This window comes from Sus scrofa, chromosome 3 (assembly GCF_054392235.1).
Source record: "Sus scrofa isolate SSC_HxYL_T2T_F1_AM1 chromosome 3, Sscrofa_HxYL_maternal_Yorkshire_Landrace_v2.0, whole genome shotgun sequence".
Taxonomy (NCBI): Eukaryota; Metazoa; Chordata; class Mammalia; order Artiodactyla; family Suidae; genus Sus; species Sus scrofa.
Genome location: NC_139385.1, coordinates 63514537 through 63534796, shown reverse-complemented (window position 1 = coordinate 63534796; position 20260 = coordinate 63514537). Strand labels below are relative to the sequence as shown.

The 20260-nt window shown below is 44.3% G+C and overlaps 1 protein-coding gene across 1 annotated transcript in view; it reads left to right on the top strand.

Moving 5' to 3' along the window:
• Positions 1–1357: 1357 nt before the first annotated feature.
• Positions 1358–20260, top strand: part of SLC9A2 (solute carrier family 9 member A2) — an 87228-nt gene continuing 68325 nt past the window's right edge. Inside the window, 1 exon segment of the mRNA NM_001100189.1 lies at positions 1358–1885. Coding sequence (NP_001093659.1) covers positions 1591–1885 — 295 coding nt within the window. The 5' untranslated portion in view covers positions 1358–1590.

Sequence of the window (20260 nt, the reverse complement as noted above, 5' to 3'; positions counted from 1 at the left end):
TAAAGAAGGTAAGACATCCTCACCTTCTACTCCGTTGCACTTTTAAAAGGGTTATACTTTATGAAGTATTAAGTGAGGTGAACTCTTGCCTAGAACCCACCCATCTTTATTCTGGACTTGTCCCTGCGTTAAGTTCAAGGTCCAAAGATGACTGTTCTTTCTATGCTTCTGTTGAGGTGGAGGATTTTTTTTTTCTTGTATCCTCAGCTGACATTTCACTGATTCCCTAGGTTAGAACTCTGAAAATAAAGTCTATTTTGAACATCCAGGGTGTTTAATAGGAGGAGTTGGGTTTCGACACATTAAAAAAAAAAAAAGAAAGAAAAGAGAAATGTTGTTTTCTAAATATGGAAGGGAAATTGGTTTCAGTTAGTTGAGTAGCAACTGGTCTGCTTTTAGGGTCCCTTCTGTGTCTGGTGATAGAGATGTGGGGACAGTGGATCACAGGAAGGTCTAAGACGCCCCATGAGAAGCTATTCTCTGAATCAGGCTCAGGCTGCGCTGGCGGATGAGGCTCTTTCAGATCCAGAGGAGAACAAGGCTTCCTCTCCTCCCCTCTCCTGACCACAGCCCGTCCTGTAATTTGCGGAGCCGGTCAATCTGAGCTAGGCAAATCAAAGGTTTTCCACGAAATAATGAGGGTTCTGCTGCTCGCGGATATGTACACCTCTGAGCCTGAAAACAGAGACGATGTTTTTCTTTTTTCGTGACCCGGGGCCAGGAGGGGAAAAGTGGAAGCGACAGGGGCACGATAAGTGACACTCGTCCACGGTGGAAAAGAAAAGCATTCGGTGGGAGCGCAGGAACACGCAGTTCTGCACTGGGAGTTTCAGCGCCCAGAGAGCGCGCCTCCCCTGCAACCTGTTAATTCCAGGAAGGGCAACAAGATGAGGCTTTTCTAAACCTTCCCTTCGGGGGCGCAGAGCCCCGCGGCGCGCCCGCTGGGCGCGCCTCTCCTCCCGACCCCGCGCCCTGCGTCCCAGGTTCCCTCTCCGGTGCCGGCCAGCAAAGCGCGAGCCGCGTGGGTCGCGCCGGCCCCGTCCCTGGATGGACGCCCGACGCGGCCTCCGGGGCGGGGACAGCTCAGGCCACCTTGCGCCCGGCTCGGCCAGTCCGCGCAGACCTCGCCGGCTCCGGGCCTGGCGGGTCTCCGCGCGGGGCGTGGGCCCGAGGCAAGAGCAGCCACCGCCCCCACGGCTCCCGGCCCCGCGTCGCCCGTGGGCTCGGCAGGTGCGTCGTGCGCCCGCCCCGGGCCCGTCCTCCCGCCCCGTGGCCCGGGCGTCGCGCCTGCCCCGCCCCGCCCCCGCCCGCGGGCCGCCCGGGGCCGGGCCTGCAGCTGCGGCGGGCGGCGGACGGGACATGGGCCGGCGGCCGGCGGCGGAGGGTGGCTGAGGACGCCGAGGGTCCGCGCCGTGGCCTCGCGTCCTTGCGGGCCCGCCAGGCGCTGCGCCCGCTCGTGGCGAGGACCCGGCCGGTGCACGGCAGACACCCGGCCCCGCGGCAGCCCGGCGGGCGGCGCTGCCCGGGGCGATGCGCTGAGCGCGCCCGGGGCGGAGCGCTGGGGCGAAGGCGGCGCGGGGAGCGGAGCCCATGGAGCCGGCGGGCACCAGGCGGAGCCGCCGGGCGCCGTCGCTGCTGCTGCTGCTGCTGCCGCCGCTGCTCCTGCAGGTGGCGGGGCCGGCGGGCGCCCTGGCCGAGACCCTGCTGGACGCACCGCAGGCCATGGGCACCAGTTCCAGCCCGCCCAGCCCCGCGAGCGTGGTGGCGCCCGGAACGACACCGTTCGAGGAAAGCCGACTGCCAGTGTTCACCCTGGACTACCCTCACGTGCAGATACCCTTCGAGATCACTCTGTGGATCCTGCTGGCCTCCCTGGCCAAGATCGGTGAGCGAGCTGGACCCGCGGGGTGGAGCTGGGGCTACCCTGGGAGGGTGCCCGGGTCGGCAAGTTGACCTCTGGGTCGTGGCCGCCTCCCCGTGGACCAGGGCCGGGGCGACAGAGCAGCTTCATCTAGCCAAAAGAGACCTGGGGAGGAGCAGTTTCATGCTTGGGTCTTAAGTGAACATGGGCCTTGAAATAGCCCCAGAGTTTTAGCCCGTACAAACTTCGCGATTCTTCCTTCTGCCTCCATCCGCCAGGTGTGACAGCCCTCTGCCAAAGTGGAGACCTGTTTACTGAGGAGGCAAGTGGGCTGAAGTTTATGGGTCTCACCTACTGGGGAGAGGGGTGTCTAGCACCAAGGCTAGAGCTATTAAAGCCCTGGATGCTCAGAGAGGGGCACCTTGTTCAGGACACAGTCCCTGCCCTGCACCTGGCTACCAAGGAGCATGGAGGGACCAGGAACACCTGAGTGCTGGTGGCACATCTGGGACACCATCTCCTCCCTTGAGCTGAGGCTGTCACTCTCCAGAAAGCATGTTCTGGATGAAGAAGACCAATGAGGCAACATGCATTTTAAAAATAATTAACCCACTCTTCAAAACTCCTTTAAGTCTCATTTGGAAAGCAGAAGCCTTGGTATATATTTTCTCATCTTCATTTTTTTCCTACCCCCAGTACACTTTTGTTATGATTGCAGTGTTTTACATTATTTTAACTTTATGTCTTAAATGCTTTTAAAATCTTAAAATATGGCAACTACTGTTGTTGTAATGATTCCAAAAAGTTACGGGGTCGACAGAAGGCATGCATTATTGTGTATGTTTTATGCATTTGCCCTGTGCAAGGTCCCTTGCTCTAAGGTCTTCATAACAGATGAAAAGACACATTGCCGGCATCTTCAAGCCTATAGGTTGGTGGGGGAGATGGCAAACACACCAGTGATCATAATAGAGGAAAGTGCTAGGTGGAGTAAGACATTCAGAAAAGATAATAGGCAGTGTAGGGTCAAGGGACTCATTTCCTCATGCCAGGGGGGCATTTAAACTAGGTTTTCAAGGGTGACCAGAATATAGTCAGTTGGAGATGAAATGGAACAACATTCCAGAGAAGAATAAACAAAAGCATAGATGGCGAGGGAAGTGCAAAGCAGGGCTGGTTTATAGAAGGGGGAAGTTGTGGGAAGTAAGCCTGGAGGGAACCTTGGATGTCAGATTAAGTTAACTCGATTCGGTTAATGGTGACCAAAGGAGGCACCTGCTGTTTAATGGCTTTGCAGCCTGTAATTGCCTGGCATTGACATGGCTCTACTAGTTGAGTGTTTTAATTTCACCTGAGAAATGCATAAGGGGAAGTGGACTTCCCCATCTGCGAGGAAGATAGGCACATCAGCGTAAGCTCACTCCCTATAATAGTCAGCTCAGCTGCTGCCTCCTGGTACAGTCCTCCCAAAAACGCTGCCAAGTGGGAAGGGCAGGTATTAATACCCACTTAGTAGAGGTGGAAACTGAAACTCAGAGAGTTTACCTGAGTCGCCCACGGACACACAAAGTAGGCAGCCAAGTGCAGGCTCTGTGCACTTTCTCTCTTTGGGCCTCTCTCACTGGCGGGGTGCTCCCGTGCCCTGTTTCCATGACTGCTTCTCTGTGGCCACTTCTATTCAATTACCACTCTTTCTGCTGTTCTTCACCCCTGATTATTTTAATCTGCTCCATCACACTAATAACAGCCTCAAGTAAGCACTTAAGTTCATTATCTCTAATTTTCGCCACCATCCTGGGCAGGTATGATGACCATGTTTCATGCACAAGGAAACAGATGGGGAGGTTACCTTGCTGCTGGGTGATGAGCCAGAATTCCACCCAGCTCTGCCGAATGGCTCATCTTCCTGTCTACCCTAGAGGCTGGTTTACTGTGAGGATTAAATGAGAGGAGATAGGCATACCCTTATTAGAACAGTGCTGGCCATACAGTGAGTGCTAAATATTGTCACCATCAGTAGCCATGGTGGAAGCCACACAGGGGTTACTCAGGCAGTTTTCTGGCACTATGGTTCCTTTTCCACTGGGCTGGGCTGCCTCCTGCATTTCTCTGCTTCTGTTTTAAGCGCTGCCTTTTCCAAGTGTTACTCTGAGGGTAGCCTCTTTACACTTGCTTTTTTTTACATGAGCTATTCATCTTATGGGACCTTATCACGGTAATTGCATGGCATTTTAATAAAAGGCATTCTTGCTTGTGTGAGTTCAGAGGTGTATTTATCTGCCCGTTGGCACTTTTCTCATCCAAGGGTGTTTGTATTCTCTGGCACCTGCTGTTCTGCCCATCTCTCTGCCTCCCCCAGACTGGAACTTCTCTGGCTACTGTTTGCTCTTTCCTTTCTGCGTTTGGAGTGGCACAGAGATGGGGAAAGATAGATGATCATATCTCCCAGCCAGAGGGTCTGAGTGGAGTGGAGGCCGCCCTGGTGGGGTGAAGGGTATAGTTCTCAAAGCACGTGTAGCTTCCGGGGACCACCGGCGTGGGCCTTTTCTAGGTTCTTCCTGTCCTCCAGGCCTGTCCTCCTGCTGCAGCTCTGTTCCTAGCAGACCTGGGGAATGCCCAGGGATTCCCCCCACACACCCCTCCTGCAGGCCCTAAACTTTTTCTTTGGCCTTGGGGAAGACTGTTCTGGTTCTAAGAGATAACTTTTATATCCCATTGAACAGTCGCCTAGTTCAAATTCTCTTTTAACGTGTGCACTGGAAAAAATTTTACTCTGGCATGATTTATATGACTTAATTTGCTCCTCTTTGGGTAAGGCAATGAATTCAGCAGTATATAGGGGACGGCAAGCTCTGGGGTGACAGGAGTGTCGATGCATGCAAAATGCCCCGGTTTCTATTTGGGACACTTTTATGCTGTGTACCTAGTGTACCTGAACTTATCTGCCCCAGAGAACATGGAGAAACATTTGCTAGTGATTAATCTCAACAGGAATCACAGATTGCCCCAGATGGAGGCTCCTAATAGCATTTGTAGGAGGTTTAAAGCATGCCTGATGGTGAATTCAGAATCTTTTTCTAGATGGCAGCACAGTATAACCTTAGCAATGCTACAGGCAGAAGTGAGAAAATGCATTTTTTGGCAGATTGTTGAATGAGCCACCTTTTCATCATTTTACTTGATTAGCGGAGACAGTTGACATTCTGATTATTTTGTCAAAAAAGGAAGTCCTGTAGTTGAAAAGTTTCCTAAAACGATGACAGTGATGATGTTGCGTATGGGTGTGAGAAGTAGGTTAAATAAACTAAAGAACAGCAAATCCAGTACACCTTTGAAACATTTTGTAAATGTCGGCAAGGAACATCTCCCAATCCATTTTTCATTTAGATCCTCGTGCAGGTGAACTGTTATTGTTCTTTCATTTGAATGTTTATAGTTGGAGTAACTATTGATCTTTTTGAGCAGTTGTACATGCTGGCTTTGCTTAGTCAATCGTGTACTCAGGGATGGAATTCTACAGCCTGGACTAGTAGACAGCCAACGAATTAAGAAGTGAACAAATTTCCTAGAGTGTTTGAAGATTGTCTCCTCTTATTTCCTTGCCCATGAAGTGCATCAGTGGGATTTGTCCTCACCTAGGTGAACTTGGGCAAGTGTTCTGTTCAAGGTCCAGTGACAAAGCAGTGGGTCCCCTGCTGTTGAGAGTAACAAAGCTTAGTGGTGCCCCGGATGCCCCTCCATGTATCTGCAATCTTGTGGAGCTGGCCGGTTTGCCTCTCTCAGGTGTCATAGCTCCTCTGCCCTCTTCACTTGCCCTTAAACTTGGGGTTCAGATGCAGGATTCTTTGCATCCTGTGGTCTTGCAGTTAAATAACTTGTGTTATTATTTTAAAGGAAAGACAAAGCAATGTGGTCTGGGATGTTTTCTCCTCCGGGCTTCAGAGTGTCCTGAATTTAAGATATGAAACCAGAGAGTTTCTTTGGTTAATATCTGCCTGGTTATTGAGATCTTGATCTCTGAAAGAACCTCTCCTTGCCTTTGATCATCATGTTTCTCTTTGTCACTCTTGGTTTTCCTGAAGCGTATCCACTGGCTGCTTGGCCAGTGGGTGAAGCTGATGGTCTCCACTTACTATTTGAACCTCATCTCTCTTTGAACACACTTCTGAGGCCAGGTCCTCCTGATGGCATGTGTTTGTTTCTAAGAAAGCTCAGAGAAGAGGTCTAATTTCTTACTATCAAAGCCTCCATCTTTCTCATTGGGACAACCATACGTTTCCTATCTTCTGTCTGAAGGATGACTTCAAGGACTTTCTTTCTAATAACCATTTCAGGTGCCTTCTAGAATTTTATCACTGCCCTCTACCACAGACAGATTTTTGTTTCTTTAAAAATAATAGCAAGAGGAGTTCCCATTGTGGCACAGCAGAAACGAATCTGACTCGTAACCCTGAGGTTGGGGGTTGGATCCCTGTCCTTGATCAGTGGGTAAAGGATCTGGCATTGCAGTGGGCTGTGATGTAGGTCGCAGACCCGGCTAGGATCCCGAGTTGCTGTGGCTGTGGCATAGGCTGGCAGGCAGCTGTAGCGCTGCTTTGACCCCCTAGCCTGGGAGCCTCCATACACCGTGGGTGTGGCCCTAAAAAAAAAGCAAAAAAACCCCGCAAAGAGTAGCAAGTGATTTTCTACCAAAAATGTTACTCTTTATATCAAGTTTAAAAATGAGAGTAATATTTATCCTCAATGGGATGCTTTATTTTTTACAGATTCTTTCATATACCTTGAAGCCCTAAACAGGTATACAAAGAACCTTTTGTATAAACTTGTTTGTTCCTTGTAGGGTGCTAACAACTCACTGGTTGTTAACCAAATGAACTGGTGGTTTGAATATGGGTAAATTTTCACCAATGATTCAATGGCTTTAAAGTGTATAGTTCTATTTGGCTTATCTATGTCCTCTTAAGTCAACTTTGGTATTTGTATTTTTATTTTTCTAGAAAGTCATTATTTCATTTGAGTTGGTTAATTTTTTTTTTAATTAGAGTATAGCTGATTTACACTGTTGTGTCAATCCCTGCTGCAGAGCATAGTGACCCAGCCATACATATATGCATGATTTATGGGAAGAAAATGATGTTTTTTGATTTTATAAAGTCTCTATTTGTATTTATGTTCTACATATTATTCCTAATATTGTCATTTTTGTCTTTCTTTACTGTGATAAAAATTTGAGGAAGTTTCATTTTATTCTTTTTCAAAGAATTAGATTTTGGTTGGCTTCTAATTTATCGATTTCTGCTCTTTCTTATCAGGTCACTCCTACTTTATTTGGGTGTATTTTCTTTAAATATTGAACTGAAAGCTTAGCTTATTAATTATTGAATTTACTTGTTTTTTCATATGCTGACTCCCACCTTACAAAGGTAATTAATCTCTGAAAAATCACTTATAGTTGAAAACATAATTAACATTACTTTCAATGAAAAATATTTTCATGAATTCCCAAGCTCCAAAGTTGGCATGGTTAAAGTGACATTAGTCTCATTAAAATCGGACAAAATTATTTCAGCAGTTTACTTTAGTTGTTATAAGTCCTAATAAGCCATTTCCCTTCATTGATTTCTCCAAAATATGGCTATTTACTTGTTCTCATTAAATTTAAAGCTATGATAAGTGACGCTTAAGACTATCTTACAAAGAAAACATATTCATGATACTTTTAAGTTTATGTAAATTTATCTTTATTGCAAATTATTATAATAACAATAAAGAGAATGGCAAGAATTCAGGGTGATGATGCAAATGAAATTATGCTTTCCTAATAAATTGTGTGAAATTATTACTGCTATTAACTAGCAAACCATCTGTATTCTGAGGAGAACTTAACACAATATATTAGTGATAAACCTTGAAAGATGACTGCTTGATGTATCAGCCACCAATTTAAAGTCTATAAAATCCAGTTTGGTCTTTATGAATTCAAATAAATGCCTCCTCAGATGAAATAGAAGTATTAAATGAAACTATTCTTAAAGATGAATTCTCATGACCCAAATGGATGTATCTTAGAGGACTGGCAATATATGTATTTAAGACTAGAAATATATCCTTCTGATCTTATTTTAGTTGTATTACGTAGTGTTAATATGTAGTTTTCACTGTTGTTCAGTTCTCAGCATTCTTAAATTTCCTTGTGATTTTTAAATTCTAGCTCAGTGCTTATTTAGAATTGTAGGTTTTAGTTAATAAACATATATAGATGTGTGGTTATTTTTAATTTTATTTATACTTTAGTCCATTTTGGTTATATAGACCTGATGTTGATTTTTGGTGTTAATTGCGATATCTCCTGTAGCTTAATATGTGACTATTTAAAAAACTACATTACAAGGCTTGCTTGGAAAAGATTGTGTATTCTTTGTTTACCGTATGCAAGGTTTTATACAGGCACATGTGCATATATACAGACACACACATATGTATACACACAGAGAGGTCTAGATGAAATTTCTAACTATGGTGTTCAAATATTTAACAGCACTACCCAACATTTGGGCTACTTTATGTGTTAGTTTCCTGGGTACATTAAGATCAACCTCTAAGACTGTGATGCCAATCACTGTAATTTTTTCTTTTTTTTCTTTTTTTTTTGCTTTAGATATTTTGATACTATAGTATTAGGTACATACTAGTTCATTATTGTTATATTTTCTTAGTGATTGCTTCCTTTGCTTATTAAGTTACTTATTAACTTCTCTATTTTAAATAATTTTCTTAGGGCATGAGGTCTGTATTTCCTTATATCTCTGTTGCTGTTCAGAATAGAAGCCATTTTGCACATATGCATTTTTTTTCTGTATCTATGTTTTTCACACACACACACACACACATTTTTTCCACACTAATCTTTTGCCTAACCATTACTTTCAAGTCAACTGGATATTTTTCCTTTAGATGTATCTCATTAAACTGCACGTAGCTGGATTTCGTTATCTTTAATTAAAATTTCAAATATCTGTAGTTTAAAGAGAAGTGAACTTACATTTATCGCAGGTAATGATACATTTGGACTTTGTTATCTGCTGTGCTCATTAAACCACATGCAGCTGGATTTCGTATCTTTAATTAAATTTTCAAATATCTATGGTTTAAGGAGAAGTGTATTTACATTTATTGCATGTAATGATACATTTGGACTTTGTTCTCTGTTTACTGTGCTTTTACTTGGTATCTTTAGTTTTAACTTTTCTTGCCATATTTTGACCTAGTCAAAATTTTCCTTCCTTTTTTTTATACATAATCATACATTTTATTTCTATTTCTTTTGTGGTTATACTTTGGTTTTAATATGATTACCTGATTTAATGGGAGCCAGGTCAGATTGCCTTGGCTCATGTCCCAAGTACATTTTTCTACATATTTTGTATTTGTATGATTTTTGATGCATAGCTTAAATCCTGGGCTCAGCTGCCCAATTGGTAAAATGGGTGAATGTCATAGGCTGTGGTGAAAAGTTAATGTATGTAAAATATTAAAAGTACTTTCTGGAACATAGTATACATAGTATTTGCTATTTTTATTATTTCTTTATTTTCTTCCTGAATGATAGCTAAAATATCTTTACCTGATATCTTCCCATTTCAAGATTCTAATTTTTTGTCTTTCAATATATAGATTATAGTTTTTATTGTGAACTTAGCTCTAGCAGGGGATGTTTACTTGATAGTGGTCTGTTTTCCTCAAATTGTGAAAGGTTCTCACAGAATGATTTTAGTCCTCTTGCTGAAACCCAGGGTTTCAGTGATTGGTTTTCAGCATTAGCTGGACTTTAGCTTGGTTCTTAGTTTGGTTTTCCTATGTGATTCAAGAACTTGGTTTCCTAAATGACTCAAGGGAATTAGATCTTTTCTCTGTAGGTGGTATAGACCTTGAATTTTATACTTCACAGGTGAATTTTCTCTCTGCTCATGGCCATCAGGAGTTGACATGTTTCTTTCCATTTTCCCTGGCTATAGGCATCACTTACTATGTATTTATTTATTTAGGACAGAGTGGCTATCGCAAATTAGGAATTTATGAATGAGTCCTTCCCTTACTAGTGTGAAATCAGACGTCTTGTCTTTGTGTAGGTATTCAAATGCCAGGTCCTATTCAAATAGGGCAGGTATTTTGTCTGGAATCTCCCTAGTTCACTGTGGCTTGAAATCCTACTAAGATGTGTTTGATTTCTCTCCTAATTTCTGGTCTCCTACACATTTTCCTTGATGTGAACGAGTCTCGATATTAATATTGTAGGCTTATAGTGAGAGGATGCTCTATCAATGCCCACACTGTTGGATGGCTTGGTGACCTTTTACATGACACATTCTGAAGAAGTGCTTTCTATATAATATTTAAAATCTGTGGTTATGTTCTGCTTATGAAATATCATAATAGATTCTCTTTCATGTAAGGTGAAAATTATATATACTTTCCTAGTTTTTCTACCTACAGTGTGTGATTATTCTGCCTTTGTTTCATCTGCTGTATTTTCATACTTGGATAGGAGAGAAATAGCTTAGCCATTGAAGAAGGACCTTTCTTCATGAAGAAGGACATTTTGAAAAGATGTCTCCTAATCAGAAGTAAGAAGAGCCTGTTCAGTTGCAGGTCCACCATCAACGTTGTCTTATGACCCTGGCAAGTCTCATCTACTTGGTTCTTACATTTACTTCGTAGAAGTAGGGATCTGTATCTGTGCCGTCTGTTTCACATTCCCATAGGAATAATGTGGAATACTCTGTTGGGAAGGAAAACATTTATAAGAAAGATTTTACTTTTATCACCAGAGAAATTTAAGCAAAGAGAAACACGTGTGCCTTCTATTAAAGTGTTGTGTGGACATGGGCGTCTTGTCATCCTAAATGAGACAGGCACAATTATAGCTTACTCTCCGGCAATTACATCTTTTAAATGTAATGAATCATAATTGATGTACTTCCTGCAACGATCCTGTGCATTGTTCATCACTGTCCAAGGGCTTCCTTTCTCATCTTGATTTTTTTATAGCTCATCCCTGTTTGAAGATGGGTGTATTCCTCTTTCTCTTCCATAATTCCTGGGGAGGGCATGGGGATCCCTCTGAAAGCCCTCCCTGTGGTGGTGACAGCATCACAGTTTAAAGGTGAGTTTCATGTTCTTCCTTAGTGTGGGCATGCAGAGGCTCATGTGTCAAAGGAAAGAAAAATTGGAATTCACAATCATATTTAGCAGTTTCAACGGAAAATGAAACAGATTACACATGCCCACCTTGCATAGAAAGCACTCTCAGGGCATTTAAAGGCTTTTAAACCGTAAAACGTTCCTCATGGAGGCCCAGGGCCCTGAAACACCCTGTTGCCGTATTTCTGTGAGTCTGCTCTGCCAGTTCCACTGCTCCCTGTTCCTGAGCTTGTTTCCTGTGATCACCAGGCTGGGAAACCTGCGTGGTGTCGTGCACCTGAGCAAAGGCTTCTGTTGTGGGGAGGGTGGAATTGGGCGGGACTGGGTGAGCCCTCTATGGTGGCTTCTTTAATAAAATAATAGTAGCTAACAAGGATGACACATTATGCCATGCTAGGTATCTGGGCCAAGGTCTTTACACTCTTTATCTTATTTAATCCTCACAGCGACTCTGGGAGGCAGGCAGCATCGTTAGCCCCAGTTTTAAAAACAATGATGAGGAGGCTGGTTCAGAGCGTTTAGGTGTCTCCTGGGCCGAGGTATCACAGCTATTAAGTGGGAGAGGTGGGTCCACGGCGAGGGTACCTGTCACACTTCTGTGGACAGGCACCCTCCATGCTTCATGGAGAAGGATATCAAGTCCAGGACACCTATTTGCTCTCCAAAGCATCTTTCTATGCCTTGTCTCAGTCGCCCTTAACCTGGACCCAGAAGCTTGCGCTTGAGTGTCCTACTTGAGCCTCCTTGTAACTGGCTCAGCTTTTCACTGTCAAATCAGACAATGGTGAGAATAACATCCTGCCTGCTTCACAGGGTCCCTGTGTGGACCAACCGCAATAAACATGAAAGCAAATTGTGACTGCAAAGGGGAATTAGTGAGGTCTCACAGCCTCTCTGCACACCACTTAGGTCAGAAAACACTGCAAGAAGGCAGAGTAACATTATTCCTAGGAAGGGTCAGAACTAGAATGTGCATCTCAAATTTCTGAATCTTTTTTGTTGTTGTTCTTTCCTTTTCTTTTTATGGTCACACCTGTGGCATATGGAAATTCCCAGGCTAGGGGTCCAATCAGAGCTGTAGCTGAGGCCTATGCCACAGCCACAGCAACGCAGCATCCGAGCTGCATCAGTGACCTACTCCATAACTTGCGGCAATGCTGGATCCTTAACCCACTGATCGAGGCCAGGGATCGAACCCTTATCCTTTCGGACACTATATTGGGTTCTCAAACCGCTGAGCCACAATGAGAACGCCTTGAATTTCTGACTCTTGATCTAGCCTTTTGCGCCCTCCCTAACTGACAGAATGTGAAATTCTAATGCTTTTGAAATATGTGCTTAACAGTTTAAGGAATTCTTAGGTTAAAGGTTCAACCTGTATAACTTGAGCTACCATGTAAATTTTAATTGGACAGGGTTCTATTTCCACAGGTTTACAGGAGAAAAAGGTGTTCAATCTGTTTCACTATTGCACATGCATACACACTTACCGAATTGCACTCACACACACAAATGACATTTTAGGACATACGCTGTATGAGGGAAGAGCCTTTGTTTACTTATTGTCTAGAACAATGCCTGGCACATAGTAGGTACTCCGTAAGGAGTCATTGTGGACATACATTACTAAATCATCTGGAGAAGCACTTTTGGTTTCATCTCACTTTCATCATGTGGTGGTTAAGGTAACCATCCATCCTGGTTTGTCCACAATATCCATGGTTTACTTTTGTTGTCCTAGGACATACCTTTTTTTTTTTTTTTTTTTTTTTTTTTGCCCTTTTTTAAGGGTCACACCTGCGGTATATGCAGGTTCCCAGGCTGGGATCAAATCAGAGCTGTAGCTGCCAGCCTACAGCACAGCCACAGCAATGCCAGATCCAAGCTGTGTCTGTGACCTACACCACAGCTCATGGCAATGCCGGATCCTTAACCCACTGACTGAGGCCAGGGATCGAACCCGTGTCCTCATGGACACTAGTCAGATTCATTTCCTCTGAGCCATGATGGGAACTCCCAGCTACATATTAATACTTAATACTTAATATTAATTACTGTATGGTAATTGACTCGGTCACTCCACTTCCAACTCATCTGCTATTATTGCCCATGCTTGGAGTGGTAACTTAGGCTCTGTTGCCCCAAATCTGAGCTCTGCCATTTACTCTCTGGATTTGGGAGCGAGTTAATAAACCTCTATAAGCTCAGTCATTTCATCTGTAAAACAGGATCATGAGAGCAGCTTCCTGATTAGGTTGTTGCAAGGATGGAGTTAATCTACCTAGAAATCTCTCTCCCCTGGGAGTTTCTGTTGTGGCTCAATGGTAAGAGTAACCTAGTTACTATCCATGTGGATGTGGGTTCAATCCCTGGCCCTGCTCAGTGGGTTAAGGATTTGGCATTGCTGTGGCTGTGGTGTAGGCCAACAGCTATAGCTCTGATTCGACCCCTAGCCTGGGAACATCCGTACGCCACAGGTATGGCCCTAAAGAGCAAATAAAATAAAATAAAATAAAAAGAGATCTCACTCCCTTACAGGCTGTGAAGATTTGCTTAGCCCTTGGATGAGAACAGAGGTCATGCTGCCTTCTCCCAAGCATCATAGCCTCTGTCACAGAAGTCCTTTCTGTCCAGTGGTCCTGTAGCAGCTATTAGATTATCTAGATGTTCTTGTCTCGTGCCGCTGGTGTTATGCATCATCTTTAAATCTCCGTTTCTCAGTTATGCATGTTTCAGTCGCCAGTGTTGCCTAAATTTAAAAATCATCACTCTGCCTTTTTGAGTTGAGGTGCAGTCAAAAAGAAAAGCCTTTGTTTAATCCCAGGTTCCTGTCCTGGACTGGAGGGTGAGGACCCAGCATGGTAGTAAGGGCAGAAGAGAAGGCTCGTGGTCAGGTGTGCCCCTCTCTGCAGGAACAAGCTCTCTTCCTGACCTTCCTCCTGACACCTGCTGAGCTGCTGGGTCTGCTCAGTGTCACTGGGGTCCCCAGACATGTCCACCCACACACGGGCAGGAGGAGTATGTAGTTCAGCAGATGATTTCAAAGTCCTGTTGTACTTTTTATACGCACAGGGTTTTGAACAAACAGGAGTCTGAATGGGAAAGAGCTTTAAAGAAAATGCTACCGAAAGTCACTATTGCTATTTTAAAACTGCCCACCGACCCGCTTTATCGCCAATATTCCAAGGCAGCATCACACTCTGGCTGAGTGGATGTTTTCTCTAACAAAATGCTAGTGTGGTGAGGAGGAAGAAAGACCATGAGAAATCATAGTCCTGCCCCCCCACTTCCTATCCGATAGAAGTTTCCTTTCTGCAGGGTTGAGAAGGATACACTGTTGGTGGCAGCTGATCTTCTTAGGAGAATGGCATCATTCTTGGAACCTTCTCTTGTGAACTATCTGAAAGGTGGGGAAGATGCAGCCTCTGGCTAGAGCTCACATTTTTAGGGGGATTGGAAAATATACATGCATGCATGCAAGAGCTCCAGCCCCAGTCTCTCTGCACCCTGTGCCCAGGCTGACTTTCTGCAGAGCTTTTGTCACTCTGACATGTGACTGTGTAGTTATTAATTGCTGTGGACTCACTGTCCCTCCCTCCTCAAGGAGAGCCTCCGGGGTGGACACCTCGTAGCCTTTGTGTTTGTCTAGCTCTGGGGAGCTGGGGCTGCACAGAAGTAAAACTTGGGAAGTCTGTGCTCCCAACACTGTTTTCTGTTTTCAGTCCTTTCACATCTCTCATCAGTTTTACTTCTCACAAGGGTCTTTATTTTGTCTTGTTTTGTACTTCACCCAGGTTATGTGCAAATGGCTTTGCCTAAGGGATTGGTTGATAAGATAGCTGATTTAGGTATTTAATGACTTCACTCCCCTTGCAGGGATTTTTTTTTTTTCCATTGGTGTTTTTTTTCTTTTCATGTGATATTTTCTTTCTTTCTTTCTTTTTTCCTAAATAAGTACTCCTTTTACTTTTGTTTTCCTTTTTCTTTTTAGGGCCGCACCTGAAGCATATGGAACTTCCTGGGCTAGGGGTCAAATTGGCACTGCAGCTGCAGGCCTGAACCACAGCTTACAGCAACCTTGGATCCTTAACCCACTGAGTGAGGCCAGCGATCAAACTAGAATCTTCAGGACTACTGTGTTGGGTTCTTAACCCACTGAGCCACAACCAAACATCATTTGATGTTTTTACTTTTATTTTTTGAGGTCACTGAAATCAGAGGAGTTGGTATTGTTCTTAAAACTCTGGGAAAATATGCATCATTGCCAGGACTCTAGTCCTCTGTTTTTCCACCAAGCATGTTGGTAGGTTTGACTATGATTTTGATGAAACATAATAAATATGATGAAGGTGGAGCCATAAGAGTCCGCATAAGGATCCTTAAGTTGCATACATCCTGATGTTCTTTGAAACCCCTGGTGGTCTTTGCAATGATCAGTGAATGGGACAACACATGGATGTACAAAGACCACCGAGCTGGTAATCAGAAGCCAGAGAAGAGGCGGGGGTGATGAAAATGTTATGCTTCTAGGAAGTTTGGAAACCAATGTCATTTACTAAATAGGGAAGTTTCTTAGTTTAGCCAGAGGCCATAGCACATAGGTCCCTCTGTGCAAATCACTGGTGCCTACAGTTGAGTATGAGCCACCATTTGATTGAAAAATGAAATCAGGTAGCAATTACTGGCAATTGTGGGTTCCTTTCTTCTACTTTGATCTGCTTATTTTAAGCAAGTGGTCAATTTGTTTAGAAGGCAGGATCTTCAAGAAATAACAACCGAATGGAGACTAAAGCTCTGACAGGAGATGGGTGGTGGGTGGGGCAGGCTTCCTTGATAGCCTTGTATAGCCCAATGGTGACAGGGGGCAAACAACTAAAACCAGCATAAATCATTTACTAGCACATGGGTTGAAAGACACATCCCAGGATGTAACGTCTAACCCGGGGCAATAAAACAAAAATTGCTTTCAACAGTTGGGCTGCACGGAAGGTTTTGAATCTAGGTTTACAGGACTGCAGAGTCTCATCAGCCCTCCGCCAGCCTGGAGTTCCCTCCCTCCCTCCCTCCCTCCCTCTGGGCTTCCTTGCAGCAGGCCCTGCAAAGGGTCTTTTCTGAAACAGTCCCCAGAATTTAAGTGCTGCCTGGATTCTGGAATTCCCTCTCCATGAAGCTTTTCCCTAGAGGGGTAAGTTTTTACCCTCTTGAATGGACTCTTCAAACCTAATCCTTTCTTGATCTGACCCCTTCTGTTACGACAGTGGGAAATAAGGAACACTAAAAAGAAAGAGATGGGGGTCTAGAGCCCCAAGGATCTGAAACTCAGTAAAATTAAAGATGCTTAGCACTGGTTGGTGCTGACGAGGGCTGTGGTATCTGCTACAGAGCATGCCACCTACACTGGCAGGCCGGAGGCAGAGCAAGTCCGGTGACGCCTCTGAACAGCATGTCCACGTCAATGAAACACGAGCCAAAGACTCTTCTAAATAAGAATAGTCAGTGAGAGCCTCATGCTCAGCATTTTACCAGCACAGATTTTGTTTCCCACCTGGCTGTAGGAGCCCTTCACCTGGATCCCTTAATTCGGGAGAGACATACTTCATGCCTAGACAAGAGAGATATACAGAGATACTTGGGAAACTGTCCAGTGTCACTATTATCATTTCCTGGGGTGGGTTGTTCCCTCTGTCGGCTTTGAGGTGCAGCTAAGCCAGCAGTGTTTTCTGGGCTGCCAGGCTGTTGCAGTATCTGGTCCATCTTGGTTGCACGGCACTCGAAGAACGTTTTGCAAAATTTATAGGACACAGACCTCACATTGTTCCTCGGCCGTAGAGACTGAGTGTGCTGATAGCTAGAACTGAACATCCTTGGATTTCATCCCCCTGTCCCCTCCCACCTGTAGCTTCAAAAAGGAGACTGTGCCCCATTCACAGGGTAATCTAACATGGTCTCTTTCCCAGGAAGTAGCCAAGGCAGGAAAGTACATAATTGTTTTTTTTTTTTACATTTTTAAATGATTCTTATTTTTTCCATTATAGTTGGTTTACAGTATTCTATCAGTTTTCTTCTGTACAACAAAGTGACCTAGTCACGCATATATGTATACATTCTTTTTCTCACATTATCCTCCATCATGTGACTAGATATAGTTAGTTCCCAGTGCTAGACAGCAGGATCTCATTGCTTATCTATTCAAAAGGCAATAGTTTACATCTATTAACCCCAGATTCCAAGTCCATCCCACTCCCTCCCCCTTGGCAACCACAAGTCTGTTCTCCAAGTCCATGAATTTCATTTCTGTGGAAATGTTTATTTGTGCCATATATTAGATTCCAGACATGTGTTATCATATGGTATTTGACTTTCTCTTCTGACTTACCTCACTTAGTATGAGAGTCTTCAGTTGCTGCAAACGTCATCATTTTGTTGCTGCAAATATCATCATTTCGTTCTTTTTTTATGGCTGAGTAGTACTCCACTGTGTGTGTGTGTGTGTGTGTGTGTCTATATATATAGACACACACACCACCTCTTTTTTTTTTTTTTTTTTTTGTCTTTTTGCCGTTTCTTGGGCCACTCCCATGGCATATGGAGGTTCCCAGGCTAGGGGTCCAATTGGAGCTGTAGCCACCGGCCTACGCCAGAGCCACAGCAACGCGGGATCCGAGGCGCGTCTGCGACCTACATCACGGCAACGCCGGATCGTTAACCCACTGAGCAGGGGCAGGGATCGAACCTGCAACCTCATGGTTCCTAGTCAGATTTGTTTCTGCTGTGCCAGGACAGAAACTCCATATAATACATATACTTTACACAGATGCTAAATAGCCGGTCTCCTGTATGTGGGTCTCTTGGAAAATTCAGGGACAAAGAATGAGCTTTTGTCCCACAGAGGTAGCCATCTAGAAGATGGGGCCTGCTGCCTGTTCCTTAATTGCAATAGATTTTACAGAGATGTTGGAGGACTCTAGACATTTGGGAGGCACTAGATGGGGGCTGTATCAATGGGTGGTTCATTTTGTAATGTGCTCTCTGGTCTCCTCGCCATGGTTTAGGTCCTTTAACAGCCAGGAGAACTTCGTTCCTAACCGGCCTGCCAGAACTGATTTGGGCAGCAGAAGCCTGGGGGACCCCTGGGCATGCCTGCTGGCCCCCCAGGACCCTTGAGCTCTGAGCCGAGGGACTAGTGCCAGGAGCATCCTTCCAGCCATCCTGCTCCTGCCCAGAGCCTAGTTCCTCCCAGATGCCTCCAAGGGTGGGACTAAAGAATTGTCATTGGAAGGGACAGCTTGTTACTTTGCAATGTGACTTTTCTTGAAATCCAGAGATACAGTCTCCCTCCCCCATATAAAAATTATATTATATAAATTTATAATTATATAAAATACTTTTATATTGAATTTTAAATTTATAAATTATACATTTATTTTAAATTTAAATAATGAATTTATTTATATATTTTGTATATTTTAGCTATATATATATATTTATATAAAATTCCTAAAAGCAGCATCTCCAGCTGCCTCTGCCTTGGCCTCAGCTGATATGTCCTTCTGTATGACAGGAAGCTCTCCATCTGCATTGGATACAGTGTCTTATATGAACACCATGAGCCAGAAGGGTTTATGGATGATTCTTTGTGTGTGTCTGTGTGTCCTTTTCTGCATGTGTTATGCGTACCACCACACACACACACACACACACACACACACACACACACACACACCCCTTTTAAGACTGTCATGAGGCTGCCAGTTAAAAGCTACAGATGAAATTTCTAGTTACTGGTGTTTGCAGAGTCTACTCTTCAGAAGTACCTTCTCTGCTCATTAGATACAAGCTAACCCTCTGCACCCAACTTCTTAGAGAGAGAAAAATATAATAACTGATCTTATCTTGCTGATGGCCTAGGAGCGGAAGTGATAGGTCTGAGATTGAAGGTTTGTTGTGGGAGGCACTGAGGCAAGGCCATGAGTCAGATCTTGTGCCCAGCCTTGGCTCCGGGACCAGGCGAGGCTCCAGCTGTCTCCAGTGGACAGGAAACTCCCTGGCTGGCCGTGTACCCTCAGATGTTCTTTCCTCCCACACACGTGAACTTCACCGACTCCATGGGCTGCCTGGCACCTGGCAGAGAACTCAGCCCTTGGCTGAGGGTCCCTGGCAGAAACCAGCCACAGGGCCCAATGAAGCAGAGAGGCACCGTGGCCCCTCACTCACGTGCTTCAGATATGAGAAGGCAGACCCGCAGGTCACAGAATCTGAGTGCCTATGCTTGCTCTCATTGCCAAGGCTGCGATTTAAAGTGAGGAGTCTGAAAAGAGCAGGGAGAAGGAATAGAATGGAAGGTTTCTCTACCTTCATCTCCATTATAGTCTTTTTTTTTCCCTGCAGCAATTTTATTTATTTTATTTCTATTAGAAACTAGTTGATCTATAGTGTTGAGCCAATTTCTGCTGTTCAGCATAGTGACCCAGTCATATGTATATGTATACACGTTCTTTTTTTCAAACCATCTTCCGTCATGTTCTGTCCTGAAATACTGTATATAGTTCCCTGTGTGAGGCCCATTCCAGTCTTGGTAGCATCTGAAGCCTGGCTTTTGGATTTTAGGTCCAGACAGGGAGCAGCCAGAATGGACTTAGTTGTGCATGAACAAATCCTGTGGGATGCATGTGGGGGGAGGGTGGATGCAGACAGAGCTGGAGAACCAACCTTGGCCTTGGCTAAAGGGGCTTGCCCTTCTGTGCGCACAGGTATGTTTTGGCTTCAGAAGGCCCGGGGTTGCTGAATTTCAAGAGAATTTGTATGTGCAAACCATTTCTGAATATTAGCTCCATATTTAAAAACACCAGATAAACAAAACAAAATAGGCCTGCAGGCCACCATGGCCTGTGACCTGCCAGCATGCAACCTCTGGTCCAGACTTTCTCATGTTACATGAAATTTTGCTTCCAGTATTTATACCTGGTTATACTGAAGGAAGCTGAATCTATTATTTTGGGACACCTATGTACTCAGGATCCACTGGAGTTTGTTGTGGAGTCAAGTCAATAATAATCCAAATGAATGCCATTCTCAGAGTGGGATCATGTTACAAAATGAGAAATCAATAAAAATGGTGACATAATTTTAGCATTGAGGCCGTTACAGAATTTCTAAGAGAGAGACATTCATGCTTTACACCTCAGATAGGAATCTGAG